The sequence below is a fragment of the Trachypithecus francoisi genome, unplaced genomic scaffold, assembly GCF_009764315.1.
Source record: "Trachypithecus francoisi isolate TF-2019V2 unplaced genomic scaffold, Tfra_2.0 Lachesis_group20, whole genome shotgun sequence".
NCBI lineage: Eukaryota > Metazoa > Chordata > Mammalia > Primates > Cercopithecidae > Trachypithecus > Trachypithecus francoisi.
Window position 1 is genome coordinate 32,846,748 of NW_022681466.1, and position 23,422 is coordinate 32,870,169.

General features: G+C 41.2%; 1 protein-coding gene and 1 long non-coding RNA gene across 5 annotated transcripts; both read right to left on the reverse strand.

Moving 5' to 3' along the window:
* Nucleotides 1-113: 113 nt before the first annotated feature.
* Nucleotides 114-9,074, reverse strand: LOC117067288. 3 transcript variants are annotated; one of them, XR_004430692.1, is made up of 4 exons: nt 4,862-9,074; nt 4,568-4,665; nt 727-2,004; nt 114-353 (listed from the first exon to the last, which is right to left on the reverse strand). It is a non-coding gene; the product is annotated as an uncharacterized LOC117067288 (long non-coding RNA). The 3 variants fall into 3 exon arrangements; XR_004430691.1 differs by lacking the exon at nt 4,862-9,074 and having other exon boundaries at nt 4,568-4,855; XR_004430690.1 differs by lacking the exons at nt 4,568-4,665; nt 4,862-9,074 and having other exon boundaries at nt 727-4,561.
* Nucleotides 9,075-11,999: 2,925 nt separating this feature from the next.
* Nucleotides 12,000-19,555, reverse strand: SRSF1 (serine and arginine rich splicing factor 1). 2 transcript variants are annotated; one of them, XR_004430693.1, is made up of 5 exons: nt 18,015-19,555; nt 17,421-17,605; nt 16,883-17,055; nt 16,004-16,682; nt 12,000-15,083 (listed from the first exon to the last, which is right to left on the reverse strand). XR_004430693.1 is itself a non-coding variant. In XM_033183625.1 (4 exons), exons 1-4 carry the CDS (start codon nt 18,206-18,208, stop codon nt 16,488-16,490), a joined length of 747 nt encoding a protein of 248 aa, XP_033039516.1. In that variant the 5' UTR covers nt 18,209-19,555; the 3' UTR covers nt 12,000-16,487. The 2 variants fall into 2 exon arrangements, 1 of the variants encoding a protein (XP_033039516.1); XM_033183625.1 differs by having other exon boundaries at nt 12,000-16,682.
* Between the last annotated feature and the right edge of the window lie 3,867 nt (nt 19,556-23,422).

The following is a 23,422-nucleotide window of genomic DNA, read 5'->3' on the forward strand; positions in this document are numbered from 1 at the left end:
GTTATTCTTGGGTGAAGGGCTGAGCCTCCCCATCCTCCCCTTCACTCCAAGATAGGATGTGAAATTCTATCCCAACACCCCTCCTCTCCCGCCAAAAATAAAAACAAGTGAGATAGTATAGACAAGAAATTATTTTAGTCCTTTAGTACAGTCTGTTTCCTCCTTCACCCCCAGAACAAAAATCGAACTTCTGGTTGGACAGCGTCAGGAGATGTCACTGAGGTGACCCCAGCCTCTGTTTGCAGTTCCAAGTCTTCCGTGTAGGCGTCACTGCTACTGGAACTTTGTAGATGAGGAGCCTGTATGATGATGTCCTGAACATTTCTATCCTTTCCTCACACAGAGGGTAGCTACTGGGAATATCAGAGACAAGCTATTATTAAACAAGTGTCTCTAGTCCAAGACATCTCCTGTGGCAGGGAAATGAGGGGGCAGGCTGTATCAGTGATATTTTTATAAACTCTCTTTTAGAAAACATTCTTCAGATGGACGCATTAAGACTTCAACATTTTCCAAAACCAACTGAATCTTATCCCCTCCATTTTTCCCCCTCCAGACACTTCTAATCAAGGCCACCATCTCCAACTTCCCCCACAGACAGTAAAAATATGGCTGGAGAATTCTACTGTAATAGAAAACCAAGGATATATAATAATTTGACAGTGTGTTTCCTTTCCATCCACTAGACAAGAATACCCCCTCCCATTCTTTCCTCCCCTCAGTCACCAGAATGAAGGGGCTGGAAAACGTTGGTCTGGTTCCTTTTAGAGCTGATTCCCCATTGGATACTGCCTGGAGGCCTTGGGGGAGAAGTTCTGCAGTTTGGATCAGTAGCAGAAGCAGGTAACACATCAGGGAACCGGTCAGCCTAAGACAGGAGGGGACAGAAAATGATGAAAGAGTTTCTGATACATTTATCAGCTAAATTGCTATGGGTGACCCCCATGTCTCCTGTAGTCCAAACCTAAGGAATTAACTAAATAAACTAAAACCTTTATGTTCTTGCTCTGACCTTGGAAAATGGAATTCTTTTTATTTTCATTTAGTGGACAGCAAATCTGCTTCCCTGCCTTAACTCAAGGTCTCTGTGATGCACTCCTGAGTCTTCCTCCTTCCCTGCATAGTCTCTCCTCCCTAGCCACTGCCTTTCAAATTGGTGAAAATGAAGCTTCAAGATTATGAAAACCAGTACTTAATGAAGACCATTATTCTAATGACAATATCGCTGGGCTCTTTTGAACTTGTTATGCTGGGATCTAGAAACCCTTTCCCCAGCAATCTTTCACACAGCACCTCTGGGGAGGGGTTTCCCACTAACAGGAAATAGAGGTCAAATGAAAACAGTCCAGTTCTCATTACTGGAGAAATAAGATTCAGAAGAATCACTTTTCTTGAGGAAAATGGCTAATTCTATTTCTATCCATAAGACAAAACCAGAATTGTTGATTGCTCCTCAAACATCTTTAAAATTAACTTTTTAAGTTCATATAAATTTTAAACACTGAGCTACTTTCCAGAAGGAAAATATTCAGAAGTTTGAAACAAGTACTCAAAAACAATTGGTTCCAACTGTTAGAGGAATATAATGAAATCAGTATGATCAAATGCTCCATCCCTACCTAGAAGGGGCTATTTCTACCTTTAGGACAGACAATTTCTCTAACCAAACAAAAAGGAGACCTCTCCTTAAGTGAACTTCCACAGACTATACTGAGGTCCAATCAAAAGACAGATGTCCAAAGACAGTAAATTCATCTTGATTATTGTAAACAATTTTCGGTGAGTAAATGGTATTACCTTCAGCCATGATGAATAAAGCATCTAAACCAAAAATACAATGTGCCTACACCCACCCAAATAAAAGTCAGATCCCCAACTTGCCCTATTCAGGTTCCTCTCTCCTCCTCCCACACTCCAAGTTGTATAACCTGTCACCTAACCTTTCAGGGTCTCAGCTTCCTCATCTGGAAAATGAGAACAAAATATCTGCCTCACAATGGTCACCTGTGAATTTAATGAGAAATATTTGTAAGATGCTTAGAACATTTTCCAGAACTAACAGATGTGAAATAAATATTTTTATTGGTGCTATCGAGCAGTTCCAGATTAACTTTGAGGCTAGGAACTCTGCACATAAGCTCTGAGTCAGTTAATTATTCCTTTTACTTTTTCCAAATGACAGGTTTTCTCCCATCCATTTCTCCTTCAAAGAACCCTAAGGTAAACGGGCAAAGGGCTTATGACACATAACAAAGAAAGATGCCTATTAAAATCTGTTGTTCTAAACACAACTTTTAGTAAACATTAGAAAGCAACAGGATATTTCCTTCCTCATTTGGAGAGAATTTTAAAGTCCTGTGAATATATTGAGGATGTGGATTACAGACTTAGAATCCTAGGAAAAGGAAGTAATCTCTGCTGTTGTTAATTACCTGTCCCCAGCTAAGACTGTTCCACAAACTAAAAACAAATCCAAAACTTTCTGTAGGGAATATCTAGTTAGAAGCTTCAAATTGACAAGTTAATGGACCAACTCTTTATGCAAAAAAAGCCAGAACTGACAATTAACAAATAGTAAAAATCAAAATTGCAGTATTTACAAATACCAAAAAGTACTGGCCAGAAAGAAATAACCCTTCCATATCAGCCTCAATACAATCAGGAGAAAAAGCAACATATTTTCAAAGTGACACCTCCCCCGCTTCCCCGCTTAAATACTCCAAACTCCTCAGGGAGGAAAGCAGAAGTTATCTCCTCATTGCCCAAACTGGATAACCACACTAAGGGCTTTGAAGCCATTTGCCTTTGACCCATGTGGTCAGAAGTCAGGTTTGTGTTTCAATTCTACCACCTGAAGTGTCACCAGGAGTTATTTGTTTTAACTGGCAAGGTGAGGAAAGGGAAACAAGAATTCTTTTTCCCTGAATACCCATTTAAATTCCTTGACAACTGGAACAAAGTCATAGAGAGCAAAGGGACAATGTAACAAATCTACCCATTTTCCTAGTAGACACTGAGTTCAACTGGTAGTCGAGGGCTTTTAATTAAAACATTCTATTGTTTCTAAGAATGTTCACACAATCCAGTCCTTCAAAAATGAGTCTAAAGCCATGGGAACACATTTATCACCTTCACACTTGTTGAAGGACACCTGCAAAAATCAACACTAAACCTAAGCATTTGCATAGAAATACTAACTTCCATTTTACAACTCTTTAATGACAGGGGAGAATATCCAACAAATAGCAAGTAAAATAGCAGAGACCACAAGGAAAGAAACTAAGACAAGTCAAAATTACACCAAGTAAGAAATTCAATGCAACTGAAAAACATACCATAGGCACCAACATTCCTCCTTTGGACACCTGTTCCTTACTGCCCTCAGATGCCCCAGGACAGGGTAATGGCTGAGCATGGAAAAAGTAGGTAATAGGTCACACAAACTTGGTGGTCCTGCACCAAACTACAAAGATTAGCTCAATTATAGCATTGTGCTAATAGTCAAAAAATAAACTAAATTCCTATACAAAGTTTATCCGGTACAGAGGTGAACCTCTTCTCATTGGCTATAGCCTCCACCCCAAATACATCCCACCAGTTAAGAGGGATATGACACTAAACAGCATTGTTTAGTGTCATGTGCACCCATCTACATCACCAGAAAAAAAATACTGTTCATATGCAAAAAAAAATTACTAATTGTTAATGCCTGGCCCAATGTTCTTGTGGAGAGCAAGGCAGGGCAAAAACATGTTATCAATACTCTATCCAAACTCCAAGAGAAACATCTCTCTCCAGTTTTTCTTCAGAGTCAATTTGATCTTCAACTGAGGGTCCCTGCATTCTTGGTAGTGAGAAGAACAGTGAATAATGAAAACAGGTGTTCAGAAACCTATGCAGTATGCTCCCTGGGTAAGGAAGGTGAGCATCAGTGACCTAAGACACTGACATGACCTCATGTCTAGCAAGACCAAACTTTGAGAAAGCTGCTCCATTCTAGAAAACAATGCCAACAGATGGCAACACAAGGCTTAGATAAGATATGGCTTAGGCTCCAGAAAAGGGAATTAACTTTTTAAAAGATGTTTCTTGACTTTGAGAAGTAGAAAGTGCCTAAAGGGCCAGATATGGTGGCTCACACCTGTAATCCCAGCACTTTGGGAGTCCGAGGTGGGCGGATCACTAGGTCAGGAGATCGAGACCATCCTGGCTAACACGGTGAAATCCTGTCTCTACTAAAAATACAAAAATCAGCCAGGCATGGTGGTGGGCGTCTGTAGTCCCAGCTACTCGGGAGGCTGAGGCAGGAGAATGGCGTGAACCCAGGAGGCAGAGCTTACAGTGAGCCAAGATCGTGCCGCTGCACTCTAGCAGCCTAGGTGACAATGCGAGACTCCATCTCAAAAAAAAAAAAAAAAAAGTGCCCGAAGTTCTACATTCAGTCATCTGGTCCCAGCATAAAAGCAGGTGAAGGGGCCTGCTGAGCTGGTTGTTAAAAGCTCTACACATGGACAACAGCTGTACTCAGCATTTACTCTTTAAGCTGTGAATAACACACCAAGCTTACCTGCTGCTGTCCACAAATACTACTTGAAGCACTTCACCCTTGGTTGCCTGAGTAGTGGCAGAAAGCTCTCTGCTAGGCCTGAGGGAAGACCAGAATTCCTAGAGGACAGGACAGATTTTGACCTGATGAACAATTATTAAGGTACACAGGGAAGAATCTAGATTTTTTTCCTTTGAAGTACCTTGGATCTCTAACAAAGCACTCAAGGCTCTATTCAACTAGCTGACGGAAGTTAATTAGCCCTCTACCCCCAGGGCCTGACCCTGCCCTCTGCTAGCTTTTTGTTTTACTGACCTTACATAAATTCCACCTCCTCAGCTTCACCTCCCTCCTCCAGCTGTTTCCTCTTATTTCTCCAGCTTCCTCTTTCTTCCCACCACTCCTTTCACTTTCTCCCTTTTCATTCAGAAATGAATGCTCAGAGAGCAGATGGCAAGTAGTCAACCCAAGCCAGTGAAAATACTTCCTGAGCACCTGGTACAAAGACCAGAAACACACAGTGGGTGTTGGAATACAGAATACATATTATCTCTGTCCTTTAGCAGTTCATACTTTAAAGGAGAAAGTCACCATATACTCATTCCTCACATATGAAAGGATATTTTCAGGCCAATTTATAATATGGGACAAAAAAAAAATCCCTTAGTGATACTTCTTGGGGACAAGAGGATTGTTTGCATCAGAACTGGTAACTTTTACTCCTATAGTAATTTTTCCGTGGCCTCCTACATAGCACATCTAGTGAAGCTGATTCTGAAGCCTGAGGAAGCCCCATGTATGTTCTATACACTTTAGCTGAGGCGTTACTCTAATCAGTTAAGAAAAGCACATGAAGAGTCCAAGTTGGTACTACAATGTGTGATTAGTCTTCTCCCGAGAGAACTAAGAAAATTCAGGTAAACTTGACTATTAGAGGGTAGGTTTGGAGTTTGTTCCAGTGATCTCCTTAAAAATGACTTAGGAGTTTGAGATAAAACTCCTGTGGGAAACAGGGAGGAGAAAGAGATGGGGCACAAATCCACATCTCAAATCAGTAGGTCACTCTTTAGCTGTTTCTCCCAATGGCTTGAAGAGCCCTGGTAAACACCCAGTCCTCGATATATCAAATGGACAGCACTCAGAGACAGCTCAGATACAGCCCCACATTAAGGCTGTGGTAAGAATTCCAACCCAGAAAGATGGAGTGAAGATTTCCAAAGGCCAGCCAGGACACCCCAGGGACTAACTTCCCAGTTCATAATTAATCATCTTGAATACAAAACAAAGACCTCTCTAATGTGAACTCTCCTTAGAAAAATGGCTCGTGTGTAGAATTATCCCAGAACTATTACGGAAGCATTAGTATTTCAGTAAAATAATTACTGAGCACCTACTAAATGCCAGGAGCTGTACTGTCACTGGGGATAAGAATATTCTCTAGTGAAGAAACCAAGACTTGCAAAGAAATAATTATAAAACAGTTACAGACATTTGTACAAAGTGTTTAGGAGCACTGGGAAAGGAAATTTTTGAAGGGCTATGTGCTAATTTGTTTTCACATAAGTGATAGTTTTGACACTGTAGATTACCAACTAGGGTTGCTGAATACAAAAACGGATACCTAAGAGGTTGTATGCGTATGCTAAGTGTAATGCAAACATTTTTATTGGAAACTGGAAGTTACCACACACTGGCTTTTAAAACTCATCTTCCTAGAGTGGGTCATTTTTGTGGATCTGTTACTAATACAAATTTAAGTGTATACTCAGCTATCAACACAAATGCAGATGTTTTAAACATTTACCCTTTCACAGGTTCTTTTCTATTATTTTTTTTGTGGGGCTGCTGCATAGTTATTGAATGGCTACCAGGCCGTGGCCACTGTGTGACCAGCTGTACTCCTGTGGGCCAGCCTCAAGGGTAGAGGTCAAAAGAGGGCAAGGGCTTCTCTGAGAGAGCTGGCTATGCACTGCACACTGGAAAGTCAAGGAGCTAGGCATCCCACTTTCTTGCCGCCAGGCTCTGGACCATGGCCACTGTGACTAGATGTAGTCCTACTCTAGAACAACCCTCAGTACATGGGGTAAGAACGTGGATCAAAGACAGCACCATGGGACACCCTGCTGGCATCTGGTAGATATTACGGGTGTTTTCCACTTGGGTCAGACTTTTCTCCCGAAGGCCTCCCAACTGGAAAAAGCAGGCTGGCTTTAAAAAACAACCTGGTAGTAAAACAAACAAGAATTTCTCATCACAAAACCTGGATTCAAGTTCTGGGCCTGCCACTTTAACATCTCTGAGCCTATTTCCTCAAATTGCAAAATGAGACTAAATACTACATGAGCATTAATATGGGCCACAGTATCAGGACTGGGTACAATGGCTCATACCTGTAATCCCAGCACTTTTAGGAAGTCAAGGTGGGAGGACTGCTTGAGCCCAGGAGTTCAAAAACAGTCTGAGAAACAAGAGCAAGACCCTGTCTCTACAAAAAATATATAAAAGGTAGCAAGGGCATAAACCCAAATTTGAGGTTACTATTCTAGGAATATGCGTGATCTGACTGAATTGTCTCAGATTTAAGCTATGTGGCACACCAGCCTAAGATTTCAATAATATATTCACAAACATTTATTAAGGTATAGGTAGGTACTAGCATTCTGGACATTTTAGAAGAAATGTCAAAAAGTTAAAAACATAGCCTCTGGGGGGCCAGGCGCGGTGGCTGATGCCTATAATCCCAGCACGTTGGGAGGCCAAGGTGGGCAGATCACGAGGTCAGGAGTTTGAGACTAGCCTGGCCAACACAGTTAAACCCTGTCTCTACTAAAAATACAAAAAATTAGTGGGTTAACTGTAATCCCAGCTACTTGAGAGGCTGAGGCAGGAGAATCGCTTGAACCCAGGAGGTGGAAGTTGCAGTGAGCCAAGATTGCGCCATTGCACTCCAGCCCAGGTGACAGTGCGAGACGCCATCTAGAAAAAAAACAAACAACAAAAAACAAAAAAAACACAGCCTTTGCCCCCGGTTTACTATGTAGCTGAGGGAAACAAAACATACATGTTGAACTAGAGAACAGCTTAAAGTCAACATGTGCATGCATGTGTAGCACACTTTTTAAAACATGTTGAAGAAAAGCAAAGCAGAAACAATGCAATTAGTTCAAGAATGTTTCAGTCATTAGGTGTGATCATGAAGGACTGAGATTTTTAACGGCGAAAGAACGGGGCTGCTTATGGGATTTAGGGTGTGGGGTGTTAAAATGTATGAATGCTGGGTCTCTTGGTTTTGAGAGCATTGTTTAAGCTAGCTGATCCTATAAACCTGAAGACCAGGGTCAGGGTCCTGAAGTAATGCTTAAAGACTCCCAATCCAAGGAATAATATACATACATACTAGTCTCTTCACAATACATCATTATATATTAATCTCTTTACGTATAGTTACCAACAACAACAAAAAAGAACCAAAATGATTCCATCCCAAAGAGAAATATGCAGAAATTCTCACTGAGGCAGTACCACTAAATTCAGAGGCAACTTAAAGCTTCTTCTGTAAGAAGCTTAAAAGAGAATGACTGAAAAAGGATATACCTAGGAGGCAACTACTTAGTCTTTTAGGGGACAATGTCATCAGTTCTTGGTGATCTGTACTGAAAGTGTGCATAGCTTACAACAAAACCACTTACTTTGGTCTTACAATTGGTCTTACTTTGCAAGACCAATTCTGGGAGCAACATTACTTATCCATTATACTTGGACTTAGGCTAGCATTTAAATTAATTCAAAATTTCTGGCTTCACATCTGAGGAGTTATTAGTATTAAAATACCTTCTCCAATAATCCACTCAGTTAACGAACAGCTTGTGAAACAGACTTCTACAGTGCTTTGCTTTTAGGGAGTATTAAGTTCTTTCCATCTCGCCAATCAATATTAAACTGTCAGCATTGCATTTAGCTTATTGGGAAATATAAATATATTCAAGTTCCTGGGTCTGTAGAGTTAACAAAAATATATATTTACCAAATCAACCAGGGTAGGGGAAGATGTAATTGAGAACAGGATAAATTGGAAAGGTAGAATATAACCCATTGTTAACTCATATTATGGGAGTGACATGTTTTAAGAAGAAACTGGAGTCACTGAAATCAGCTCTAACACTTCAGTAATATGAATTTGGGTACAGACAAAAATGCTGATACGGCAGTTGGAGATGGTAAGACAAATCCAAACAGCATCTTGAAGAACTCTATTTGGCAAGTAAAATCTCTAGGTTAGTCTAAATCATAGATGCAATGACACCCTGAAGACACAGAACTTGACTATCATCTTGCTACAAATTTACTGTTTTTAGAGTACAAAGGAGCCATTTTAGTTTTCTTTGGAATGTGCTCATTGCACTGTGAACCAACATTTTACATTTCTAGCCTTAAGTTGTGTATGTCAGCCAGGCGCAGTGGCTCATGCCTGTAATCCTAGCACTTTGGGAGGCCGAGGCAGGCAGATCACTTGAGGTCTGGAGTTCAGACACCAGCCAAGCCAACATAGTGAAACCCTGTCTCTACTAAAACTTCAAAAATTAGCCAGGTGTGGTGGTGGGCACCTGTAATCCCAACTACTTGGGAGGCTGAGGCAGGAGAATCGCTTGAACCCGGGAGGCGGAGGTTGCAGTGAGCTGAGATTACGCCACTACACTCCAGCCTGGGTGACAGAGACCCTGTGTCAAAAACAGACCAAAAAAAAAAAAAAAAAAGTGAATGCCACTCTTGGCGGTTGTTTTGTAGTTCAAATTTCTAGGCATGCCACCGTTAAAGGCAGAAGAGATACACCCAGGACTTCCCAGTCCTATCTAAAGGCTATACCTTCCCTTTTGTTTGACTGATCCTATAGTCCTATGTATTAAGCCTTAATAATTGTTGAAAGCTTATCCCAAAATGACATATAAAGACTCCTCTAATACACAGCACCTGAGGGAATAATTCTACCATTATTTTTCTTAGCACTTTACAATCTCCAGGTTTAGCACTTTTCTTTCTACAAAGGGAATTCTGAATTTTCATTTGCCTCATTTGTGGCTTCAGAGTGCATTTTCAAGTTATTTAAAAATTATCAAAGGCACACCAGAATTAACATCTACAGGATTAAAGACAGGCTTCAATCTAGTTAGTGCCCTTTCAGCTGTCAATCCAATTTGCAGCAAGACTACTAGTTAACAGTAACTACTTTCTGTAGCCTTCCTTGCTACTTAGTGTTAACTTATCAGGCAGGGAAATCCCTACTGTGTAAACTTGATTCCTTTTTCCCCCACAAGAAGTCCACTTTGTCTACTTTTAGTGCCTTATTCTTTGAAACAGACCGACTTTCTAAAATTAGTATTTTAAGGCCAGTTGTACCACACCTGTCTTCTGGATGACTAAATCCCATTATGAGGGCCTAAAAGGTTTAGTATTCTCAATGACAATTTATACTTTAAACAGGAGACAAGTTTGTGTCCTTCCCATTTTTATAAAAGAAACCTGGGGAGAAAGGGATGATGGGAATGACTAACGTGTTTAGTCAATACTAAATACTAAAATACTAAAGTGTTTAATTCTCAGTAATTTTCAGCTGTTAATATGACATTAACTACTGTGTGTACTCACTTTCTGATCACAAGACAACCTGCTACTTAAGTGAGGCCTAGAAAATAGCAAACAGCTAAGTTGACACATAAGTAGGATTTTAAGGCAAATTTTAAGAACCTCTTAGGTAATACTGAGAAATAAGATCATCACGCCTGAAACTGTCACACTGTAAAAGCAAACTACAGGTCTCTGAAAGCATATTCATTTCTTCCAGTTCATAACCAAACTGTTATGCCTAGATTTTATTTCCCCAGCACACCTAACTCCTGTTGCCACTTCTCACATTCAAGGCCTTATTACTCCATACCTGATGTACAAGGTAGGCAGAAAAACAAGCAGACTTATGTCTTCAGTATTTTCTTAGTCCCAGAACCTAGATTTTTCCGTTACAAAGTGAGTGACTGTAAGTTAAACTCTACCGAAAACCTAAATGGATGCAAAAGCTGAAAAGGGGAAGAATTTTGCACAAAAGTAGACAAAGGTAAAGTTACAAGAAAACTTACCCAAACCAACTAACTTTAGAGCTGATAGAGGATCAAGGCAGTTAAGCTGGTCTCCACTTGGTTGTACCTATCTACAATGGGGATTATTTCCTGCTTAATTTTGTGTTATAGCTCCCTCTAGTGGCTAAGTGATTTTCCCTAGCACTTACTCCAATGGAGAGCAGTACAGCATGTTGTTAAAAAAAAAAAAAAAAAAATCAAGAGTTGTTTTTGTTCAAAGTGCATTTGGTGGAGATGAGTATAGTATCCTAGAAAAGCTGTTTCCACTATCTTCATGTCCACAGTTCTACCAATAGTTGGCACTTAGAAGTTGTCTGGTGACAGAAATTTGATGCTTTTTAACCCGATGCTTGAGTGTCAAGCTGAACTAAGTGTTCTGTTTTGCTTACCTAAATATTAAACTTCTTATGAAAAGTCATGTATGACTTTTCACCCCCTGAAATCCCTCCTAGCACCTATTAAAATGTTGTAAACTACAAATGTTATATCTGCCTAAGTTAACTTATATATGACAGAGTCATTTATTCAGTTTTTATTCTGTGCATTAATGAAGCACGGAGTGATTTTTATAATAATAAAAAATCCTTCCTTTAATCACTACAAGCTCACAACCACCCTCAGGATTGTTAGGCATTAGCTTTCAAAGCTACCAAGAAGCACTCCAAAGGTCTCAATAACAGGAATAAGTACTGGTTTAAGTATACTATAATCTCTTGGGGTCCATGTTTAAAGCAAAAGTTACCTTGGCAGCATTACTATTTATTCAATAGACAATCACAATAGACACAATGAACAGATGTTTCCTTATAATCTCTTTACTTCATGCCAATCCCAGCTTTTCCTATAGGATCTAATTGGTCAATGTTCCTGTAAGTACTGATAAACAATAACTCAAAAGAATGTTGTATTGTACACTCTAGGATGCCTGAGTATTTGCTTCAATGGGATATAATTGTTGAGTCCACTAATACAACAGAATGTAAAGAATGTGGGCCATACCTTTTTTTCTTGTGGCTGCTTCAGCCTAAAAAGATGGGGGAACTTAAAATTCAATCAATAAAGGATTCACAATAGGTTTTTCAGTCAAGACACCCCAGTTACAGACAAAAGCATTAGGCCTGTGTATGCTAGTACACTCCCTTACATGAACTCTTTGGGGACAGATATATCTGGGATTCAGAGCTGTACGCACTTTATAAGGTACATATATACCCTGTATTACATAAAACCCTCAGCAAAGTCTGTGGCAACTGTGCAATGAATAATGAAGTTCAACAGGAAACAGTTCAGTCACACTAAGTGCAAAATGAAGGCGGCAATTCTGGTCAGGTTTCACATTTAATTAGCTCAACAACAGAAAATCTTTCGTTTTCATATAGTTTTTGGATTTCAAAAAATGGATAATAGACTGTAATCTGTTTTCTGCGTTTGCACTCTTCATACTGTGATGGAAATAAGAGTGGTTATGTTACAACAGAACTTCAGTCTAACAGTTTCTCATCTTTTAATACTATTTATGGTAAATACATATATATAACTTACTTGCAATTTAAATTACAAAATTCATATACAAAGTAAGCAAAAAGGCACACATAAGAAATTCACCTTGACCACAGAAATGTGAAAACACCAGCCCTAATGACCAAGACAATGTTTCAAAGGCAACACCAAGAAAAGTTGAGATTCTACAATAAATCATATTAAATGCAAGCACTATGATGCGCAGACGTTTGAGCACTGAATATTTTCTAAAGCATAAAACAGGAAAAACCATTTTATGGGGAATCTATTCATATTCCAAACATCATTTTTAAAAATATTAAACTTAGCTTCGTTTTAAAAACAAAATTCAGACCCAAACAATCAGGAACCAGAAAATGGGTTTCTTACCTTTTGTTTCCAGTAGGATGTGGGCTGAACAGCAAGGTGGGTTATTCAATCTGATGTTATGAAAAGTAATTGCTTCTTAAAGAGACTTAAGTTTTTCCTTGGTTAGAAAATAATTATAGGCTCCCTAAAACATTCTAAGGGGACATAAATAGGGAGAAGAGGGGGAAATTCCAAGACAGCTTTTGTAGTTTCAAAAGGGTGTAACTTTAATAATTGCCAATATGGATAGAGACCTAAAGGTCCATTTTCTGAGACTATAAATAGGAGCAGTCCATACTTCCCATCACAGCTTTTAGCTGTCTGGTCATCTTAACTACAAAATCTATGCCCCTTTACCTTTCATAAGTAAACATGAAGTCCTCTCTAATCTTCAAATTCAGCCTGTATAACAAGGAATGCTGTCTCATTTCAATGTGAAGTTAGAATTACCGTAACTTTTACTTGAGCACATCTTTCAACTTTAAACACTCAAACTTGAGTGAAGGCCATTTACATTTTTTGGTGGTTTCCAAAACATTCAATGAACACAAATGAACCAAAGTTTGCTTAAGTCTAGCTCACATTAACCTTACAAAATGATCATTAATCATTTATTTTCCCTTTAATAATCTGAATTTTTAAAATGTTCTACACATAAAACAGAACTTAGAACTTCAAGAATGTCATGTAAAATTATTCAAATGTTAAACAGTAAATCTGCCTTTTGGCCATTACATTAAATTCTTACATAAAAAGAGCTACATCCTTAATAAATTTAAACTAAGTACTTTACTTAGTGAAATTCTGCATTCAACATCCCCTCGTTCCAACATTCCACAAGGTTCATTAAAATCTGATTGGGGTAACCTTACACATTTCTTCCACTACCAAGATTTCTGGTTTTCCCTAGGTTTTTAATTGTCACCCGAATAATCACCTTAAATTCAACTTCCAACTATGATTAGCACCCGAGGGAAACAAAGTCTACTTACTTATTTTAGGTCCCCTCCCCCAACCTAAATAGTATCAAGGGGCTGTCAGTAGACAAATACAAAAAGTAGCAGACTACAAGTTTTTAACAACTGCTTTGGTAGAGAACACCAAACTTTTAGGTACAAAATAATCTTATGGATGAGAAGAGCTTATAAGGCAAAATTCTAAATGCCCAGCTTTTTATTAGCAACGATTCATCCAAAGAAGCAGTTAATCTTGTACACTCTTTCCCTTTCAAAAAAGAAATGTGACTTGTGTTAAAAGTTCTACAGGCCAAGCATGGTGGCTCACACCTGTAATCCTAACACTTTGGGAGGCCAAGGCAGGCAGATCACTTGAGGCCAGGAGTTTTGGGACCAGCCTGGGTAACACAGAGAAACTGCACCTCTACTAAAAATACAAAATTAGCCAGGCAAGTGTGGCACACACTTGTAATCCCAGCTACTCGGGAGACTGAGGCACGAGTATCACTCGAATCCAGGAGGTGGAGGTTGCAGTGAGCCCAGATTACACCACTGCACTCCAGTCTGGGGAATAAAGCGAGACTCTGTCTCAAAAACAAAAAACAGTTCTAATACCTCTGTGCTGATGTTAACATTTAATACTTACCTTTTTCTGAGATGAGTTTCATTGAAAATATCAAAAGCTATCTCCAAGTGAACATTAATTTACTAGCCATCAACCAACTCTGCACAAAAGCCTGTTGTCTATGACCACCAGAAAATAAGCAGCATCTAGTTTTTTAGCCACTTTATAACAAAGTAGAGAAGCTTATCTTTCAGATGCTAGATCCAACCCCCCACCGTCATTTACCAAGTTACATACACAAATGCCTTACTCTCCCCTTTTGCCTTCCCCTGAAGACTTTTACAATTAACAATAAAAGATGGCTAATACCATTATAGTGCCTTTTAAGAACTTTTAATTTGCTAACACATTAATACAAGAGTCAAAATCTTATCTTACTTAACAATTTAAAGATTAAGTGATAGACCCAGTTAGAATCTTACATGAAGAGGAAAAAGGACAACCATGCATAGTTTTTTAAAAAATGTTTATTTTTTCAAAGAAAAACGGCAATAGCCAATTGGAAACCTACTTATTCTTCAACTCCAATTTTGTTTTCTTTAAATTTAGAAGTGACTTACTGATTTACTATTTTAAACAAACCCCCCCTTTCCCCTTTAAATGTTTACCATCTACTCGTGCTGAATCCTTCCAAGGAGATTGCTCCAGCGTTTATCTCCAGGTCCTCGCTTTGCTCCTTTTACCAAAAAACGCAAAACACAATTCCATCGTGCATCTTAAGGGCTCCAATCGTCAAAAATAGGAAAAAAAAAATCTTTGGAATAGCCAATTAAGTTGAATAAAAAAATCCACACGAATGCGGTTTGGTTGGGGCAGGAATCCACTCCTATGTTCCTGGTAATCTGATCCCGCTCCATGAATCCTGGTAATTCATCCTCCCTATCCTATCCACATTATGATTTGAATCCAATGATCCAGCTCCAAGGATTGGGATCCAGTGAGCCCTCTCCAATCCAAACCTTTATAACCAGCAAAACCAAAAAAGAGGAGGCAAAATGTTAGATACTGTAATCAAAAAAGGTTTCTGGGGAATGATGAGTTATGTCTGTCATCAGTTTAACAGATGCACATCAATAACTATCAAATTCCCCAAAACAAGTTTCTGAATGGTGTTCAGATAAATTTTAGAAACTTAATCATCATAGAGACTAATTGGAAGAAGCATTTTGTATTTACAGTTCAACTGATAATGCCAACACTTGTTACTGTACAGCGTATTACAGGTTTCGTGGTTGCAAGAAGTTACGTAATTTAAGTTTACTGGCATTGCTACCCACCTAAGTCTAAAACTATATCTAATGCTCCCATTTGCAATTTAATTTGTAAATTAAAATCTTTTAAACATATGAATCAATTATGAATATTAGTTTAAAGGGGAAGGTGAGACTTAAAAGTATTCCCAACTAGATTATCTACACCAATACATTGGAACTCTATATTTTGCTTTCATTTTGTCTTAAAAAAATGAAATAGCAACGCTCTATCAGTCACACAGAGGACATGCAGATTTAGCAGTATTGATATTATACTCTATCTTGTTGGATTTAAAGACACCCTGTACCCACATGTACACCAACAGCAGGTCACACATTAACAGTTGTAACTAAGCACTGTGACAAATTAGCCAGTTCTTCCCACATTAGTCCCTATTAAAACAAAAATGGGGGGAAGGGAGCAAAATAAGTTGCTACAAAATGGGCAATATAATTTTGCCACAATTGCCAAGGTTTAAAGAGCAAAGCAATTGTAGCTAAAGATAACTGAATAAAATGTTTGCAAGTGTTTTAAGGAAAACGTATATAATCATTTTTAACCCCTGCCTTTAGTATAAGGTCAATACTGCCAATTTCATCTGTGACAATAGCACTTGGAGTCATACCATTGCCTCCATTATTGATCTGATCCTCCTCAATCCTCCTTTTGACAATCCTAAAATGATTGAAATGTGCTCCACAATCCTTAATCCAAAGCATTCTTAATCCATCTCTTCAGATATGTCTACAGAAAGACACATGAAAAGCAAGATAAACATAAGAACTTCCCCAGGTAAGATAACCACAAACACCCCCAACATCCCAGTTCACACAAACCAGGGCAGAATAGACATTTACACAATATCACAGTCTGAAGAGTATGGAGTTAACTAAATTTAAACAATCCTGTCTATGACATCACTTAAAATACAATTTATCGAAGACACGAGGGGAATGTAGATGTTAGGAGCAAGGGGATATTACAAGAATGCAATTCAACACTTTAGCCCATTCTGAACAAAACAGTTTGAATTAAAAAATGAAAAGATTGTACTGAATAAAGGAAAACTGTATACAACATGGGTTCTACAAAAAGTGTCACCAATCATCTTATGTACGAGAGCGAGATCTGCTATGACGGGGAGAATAGCGTGGTGATCCTCTGCTTCTCCTTGGGGAGTAACTGCGACTCCTGCTGTTGCTTCTGCTACGGCTTCTGCTACGACTACGGCTTCGAGATCGAGATCTTCCATAACTTGGACTTCTGGGCCCATCAACTTTAACCCGGATGTAGGCAGTTTCTCCCTATTGGATAGACAGAACTTTCCATTGAAAGATCTAAGCTTTCATCTATCTTCAGGCATGCTGAATGCATACAATGTAACTAAAACCAGAAATCTGGCAATTTACTTGGACACCCTTGCCTGAATCCTTACCTTCATATTCCACTGTTAAGACCACTGTATCCAATTCTGGTCAAAGAAAAGAATAAGTGTATAACCTACCTCATGAGATCTAAACTTAGTGTTATCCAGTTTTCGAACTGCATAGGTCATATCTTCTTTCCGTACAAACTCCACGACACCAGTGCCATCTCGGTAAACATCTGCATAACATACATCACCTGCTTCACGCATGTGATCCTTTAAATCCTGCCAACTTCCACTTGGAGGCAGTCCTGAAAAAGTGATTTTTTTCTTAGTATCAATTATCTTAAATTTCACGTTAAGTTGGTAAGGTACATTAGGACAAAGAGTACTTAAAAATACTTAATAGGTGTACTTAAGTGATACCAGGTAAAGAGCTGGTAAGATTCTGGAATCCAGAGTCCAAAATTATTTGTAACGGATCTTCGTATCTAGTACCGCAACCTAATTTGGTAAATCACCACAGCAGCAATCCTCGTTTATTAAATTCACCCAAAAACTAAAGCAATTTAAGACCTAGCATGAAAAATTTGCAATTGTTAAACCGGTCATGCAAGACAAAAATTTTAGGTAGCTTCCGTCCCTTCACATCAATCCACACAACCAGTACACTCACCAGAGACAACCACTCTGTTTTCAGACCGCCTGGATGGGGGGCCATAGCGACCTCGGGGAGCTCCGCCACCTCCACCCCCGCCGCCGCCTCGGCCTGTTCCACGGCCGCTTCGAGGAAACTCCACCCGCAGACGGTACCCATCGTAATCATAGCCGTCGCGACCATACACCGCGTCTTCCGCGTCTCTGCGGGATCGCAGAAAGTAAAAGGCATGAGAAAGACCAGAAGGAGAAGCTCGCTCAGTCGGGAACCCCCCCGCACATGCGCACCCAACGTGGAAGAGCCCACATGCGCCGCATAATAGGAATGGCCCCTCCCCCACCCAGAAACACGCCAGGCTCCCAACCACTACACCAGCCCTCAGCGCCTCAGTTTCCCGCTCCAGCCTGCGAATGGGCTCCGGGGACGTCCAAGGCGAGGCGCCAGAGAAGCCACACCAACTCAGCTCCTTACTCGACTCCTGCATGGGCGATACAGTCTCGCCCCAACCTCTCTAAGAGCCCCCGCTTCCCCGTTCTCTATGTTAAGGCCTTGGAGCCTTCCCCGACTACTCGGACCTATTTCCTCAAGGCTGCAAGCCCCATGCCGCCTCACCGCGGGTCCTCGAACTCAACGAAGGCGAAGGGCGGTCCCCCGCGGCGATTCTTGAGGTCGATGTCGCGGATAGCGCCGTATTTGTAGAACACGTCCTCAATGTCCTTGGTTCGGATGTCTGGAGGTAAGTTACCCACGTAGATGCGGCAATCGTTGTTCCCGGCGGGGCCACGAATCACACCACCTCCCGACATGGCGGTGACGAAAAGCGCGGACTCGAGAACAGGCCTTCCCACCAAGCCTAGCGCACCGCAGAGCGAGCCCGCAGCGGCACCACGTCTCCCACGGCCCCTCCAAAATGGCGCCTTTATCAGCTCGGCGCACGGATATGGGGGGGAGACAGAGGAAGAGAAGCGGAAGGAAACAGCGATTCGATCCCAACACGCACGCGCGGGAGCGGAACGGCTGGTGCGAGGGATACGCGCAACGCACGCGCACGCACGCGCGACGTCACCCTCCGCACGAAGGGGGAAAAAAAGTCCCCCGCGTTCCCCGCTTGTGGTGGTTTGCGAATAGAGTGAGCAGCCGCTTGGTAAAAGTTAAATAAAGAACTCTCGTTAAAGGAGTAGTCATCCAGGTCGGGTCTTGAAGGATAGTCAATTTCCGCAGGAATGAGGATCTTTGAAAGCAACTCGGCGCCTTCAAAGGACTTGGTGAAACCTAGCCTTAAAGCCTTGTCCCACCATGCTCTGCGGCGATAACGGCCTTTGGCGGGAAAGCGACTCGGAGGCGGGGCTAAAGGGGGAGGGCTCGGGCGGTTGCTCCGGAAACCCGGGTATCTTCGTAGAGTGCGTCTAGTCCAGAGCTGAGTTGCTGGTGACTGAACGGCGTTGGTTTGTCTTCCCGCCCGTGCTGCGAACAGGCTGTGGCTGCTTAGGCAGATGTGTCTAATTTAGCGAAACCGATTTAGATTCCTTAATCCTTTTCATTAAGAACCGTTCCACCTTCTCGTCAGAACTTTGCATAGCTCAGTTCAGCACTCCTTGTGCTAGTCGCAGTGGGCCCGTACCCCGACCTTTCAACGTGGTACCCGCCAACCAGAAGGGGTAACAGTAGCGCCTCTGGGAGCCACACCTCTTTATCTCCTGTTAATCGCCTATCCGTGGGACTAGCGCAGATTGCCTGCAGAATGAATTGTTTCCGTTGTTTTCTTTTAAAGAACGAAGAAAAGGTGCGTGTGTGCAGTCCTTTTTTCAAAAATTTCCTCTAAAAGTTACTGAAATTGAAAATACCGGTCCTCCCAGGTGATAAAATGGAGCGAAATGGATGAGAGCCGTAACCACTAGAGACCGCGGTTGCTATTCAGGACTGTGATCCTATTTTTCTGCGGCATTGGGAGATAACATTTTACATTTTTTTTCGACGTCTGCAATCTGGATTTTTATGTGAAATCCTGGGATTTTTAAACGTCGCTAATGAATTCAAATTAAAATCAGGCTGGGCGCGGTGACTCACGCCAGCACTTTGGGAGATAGAGGCGGGCGGATCACTTGAGGTCAGGAGTTCGAGACCAGCCTGGCCAACATGGTGAAATCCCGTCTCTATTGAAAAAACAAAAAATTAGCCAGGCTTGGTGGCGGGCGCCTGTAATCCAGCCTACTCGGGAGGCTGAGGCAGGAGAATCGCTAGAACCTTGGAGGCGGAGGTTGCAGTGAGTCGAGATCACGCCATTGCACTGCAGCCTGGGCTACAGAGTAAGACTCCTCCTAAAAAAAAAAAAAAAAAAAAAAAAAAAGGAGGGGGAAACAACAACAAAATAAAACCCTGCAGTCATAAATTTGCGATAATAGATCTACACCCTGAATTTCAGGGATAATTTTCTTCATGTTATTTACAACAGTCCCTCTCCGCAAGGATATGAGGCAACTTACAGAGATACCATAAAACATTATTAAAAGTAGATGAGGCTGGGCGTGGTGGCTCACTCCTGTAATCCCAGCACTTTGGGAGGCCGAGGCGGGCGGATCACCTGAGGTCGGGAGTTTTGAGACCAATATGTCGAAACCCGTCTCTTCTAAAAATACAAAACAGCCGGGCATGGTGGCGCGTGCCTGTAATCCCAGCTACTCGGAAGGGTGAGACAGGACAATCTCTTGAACCCTTAGGAGATGGAGACTGTAGTGAGCGGAGATCACGCCGCTGCACTCCAGCCTGGGCGACAGAACAAGACTCCATCTCACACACACACACACGAAAACTAGAGCAATGGGAAAATAAGGGGTGGATTAAATGAAATAAGCATAAATTACTATACAAAATGCCTGCGGTGAAAGTCTGTTGAATTTGTTGAGATAGACTGCAAATTTTACGTTAGTCTTCGCAGAAGTCGCGGTAAAGAAGGGTACACCAGTATTGCGTATTCAAAATCCAAAGTGCCTTTGGGATAAAAATAAATAGGTCATTCAGGAGAAGGACATATTTTCTGAATTCTAAAAGCTGATGAAATGTATTTTACAAATGTCTCTCGGTGACCCCAAAATACATATTCAATTTGAAATGAGCAGGGATGCTTGGTCTTGTGTCTGAAGATCCTCAGCATATCCACAGATGACCTTTGGTAATCCTTGAGCTTTCTTTTTTTTTTTTTTTTTGAGACGGAGTCTCGCTCTGTGGCTCAGGCTGGAGTGCAGTGGCCGGATCTCAGCTAACTGCAAGCTCCGCCTCCCGGGTTTACGCCATTCTTCTGCCTCAGCCTCCTGAGTAGCTGGGACTACAGGTGCCCGCCACCTCACCCGGGTAGTTTTTTGTATTTTTTTTAGTAGAGACGGGGTTTCACTGTGTTAGCCAGGATGGTCTCGATCTGCTGACCTCGTGATCCGCCCGTCTCGGCCTGCCAAAGTGCTGGGATTACAGGCTTGAGCCACCGCGCCCGGCCAATCCTTGAGCTTTCTGTAATTTTTCCAAAATTATATGCATATATGCATGTACAAAATTATATGCATGTGCGTACTTTTTTCTGGGAAGAGGATTTGAAATTTTAATCAGCTTCTTAAAGGAGTCCATAGATCCCAAAAGGGAAAAGAACTTCTGAAAAATTGTCAAGGGAGGGATAGATTGCCTATCTTCAGACCATCCTTCAAGTATATATATAGATGTGTGTGTGTGTGTGTGTGTGTGTGTGTATATATATATATTTTTTTTTTTTTTTTTTTTTTAGACAGAGTTGCCTTCTGTCACCCAGCCTGGAGGGCAATGGCGTGATCTCAGCTCAGTGCAACCTCTGCTTCCCTGGCTCAAGCCATTCTTGTGCCTTGGCCTTCCGAGTAGGTGGAATTACAGACATGTGCCACCATGCCCAGCTAATTTTTGTATTTTTGGTAGCTGGGATTACAGGCATAAGCCACCATGCCCAGCTAATTTTTGTGTTTTTAGTAGAGACGGGATTTCATCATGTTGGCCATGCTGGTCTCGAACTCCTGGCCTCAAGTGATCCTTTGGCCTTGGCCTCCCAAAGTAGTGGGATTACAGGCATGAGCCCCCGCACCCGGCCAGTTTTTTCCTTTGAGACAGGGTCTTGCTCTGTCACTCAGGCTGGAGTGCAGTGGTGCAATCGCAGCTCACTGCAGCCTCAACCTCCTGGACCCAAGCCATCCTCCCACCTCAGTCTCCTACGTAGCTGAGACTACATGTATGCACCACCACTTCAGACTGATGTTTGTATTTTTTGTAGCGATAGGGTCTTGCCATGTTGCCCAGGCTGCTTTTGAATTCCTGAAGTCAAGCGATCCTTCCATCTCGGCCTCCCAAAGCGGCGGGATTACAGGCATGAGTCACTGTGCCTGGCCAGAGCCTGATATGTTTTTAAATGAGAAAGTGACCAAAAAAGATACTATTTCAACAAATCTACTGTTTCTAGCATTGTTTCATTAAGTGAGTGGCAGAAAAGAAGAGAGCTTTTAAAAACTTGCAACCTGTTGATTCTTTCATTCAACAGTTATTTGCTGAACATATTTATGTTCTTTTATCCATCAATTTAAATTTATGCAGGCAAAGTTTCTGTTAATTAATGATAAGTCAATGATAACTGAAGTATTAACTGAAATCCATAGTTTATAATTGAATAGTTCATTTTGAGAAGGGATGAGACAATACATAGGTACTTTTAATTTCAAGGTATTTTCATTCCAGAAAAATATCACTGAATTTGCTTTTTGTTTGTTTGTTTGAGATGGAGTCTCGCTTTGTCACCCAGGCTGGAGTACAGTGGCAGGATCTCGGCTCGCTGCAACCTCCTCCACCCAGGTTCAAGCGATTCTCGTGCCTCAGCCTCCCGAGTAGCTGAGACTACAGGCATATGTCACCACGCCTGGCTAATTTTTGTATTTTTAGTAGAGATGGGGTTTCACCATGTTGGCTAGGCTGGTCTCTAACTCCTGACCTCAAGTTATCTGCCCACCTTGGCTTCCCAAAGTGCTGGGATCACAGGCGTGAACCACCACACCCAACCTGAATTTACTTTAATTTATTCTTGTCTAATTTAATGCAGTAATTTCTGATTTTGTTCAGTTCAGCACAATACAAAGTGGAACTTAATTGAGAGTGAATAGGACGTTCTTATTTCTCCACTGGCACCTTTTTTTGTATTTGAATGTAACCAACTGTTCTGGAGTTGATGATGAGGTCAGTATATGGCAGGAAAAGTCTTGACGGCTGTTTTATCAGGTCTCCCAGGATGGCGTTAGCTTGGTGATGATTACAGTTAAGGACGTTACCAGTTAACCAGAGTTAACATATTTCAGTCCACAAGAGTAAAACATCAAAAAAGCAAATAAACAACTTATTTGGAAATAAGAACAAAACAAGGTGAATCATTTTGAGGGATATTTCATTCAGATCCTGAGACCTGATAAATGATCCCTGCCCCCATGACAAAGTATTTCTCTCCAAGACAGATAAATTCACAGCACCTGGATTCTGTTTCTCTGTACCCTGGACAGCGCTGGGTAAAGACTGGCAATTACCTTTCTACAGACTAATTTTCACACAATTCTCTAAACAATACACTAGATGGTTGATTCCTTTTGTGCTGAGCAAATTACAACCACTTCCAGTTTTGCCTCCTAAGATTACATCCTCATGTTAATTGGAGTTTGAGGATTTTCTAAACTCCTTAGTTATACATTCACTGTCAGTTTTATGAATTGCTCCCACAACCAGCGGATTTATTAAGCATGAACTTTACCAACTTCATTGTCGGAAGCAACCTAATTTTTTTTTTTTTTTTTTTTTGAGGCGGAGTCTCACTCTGTCACCTAGGCTGGAGTGCAGTGGCGCGGTCTTGGCTCATTGCCAGCTCTGCCTCCCGGATTCACGCCATTCTCCTGCCTCAGCCTCCCGAGTAGCTGGGACTACAGGTCCCCACCCACATGCCTGGCTAATTTTTTTTATTTTTACTGGAGACGGGGTTT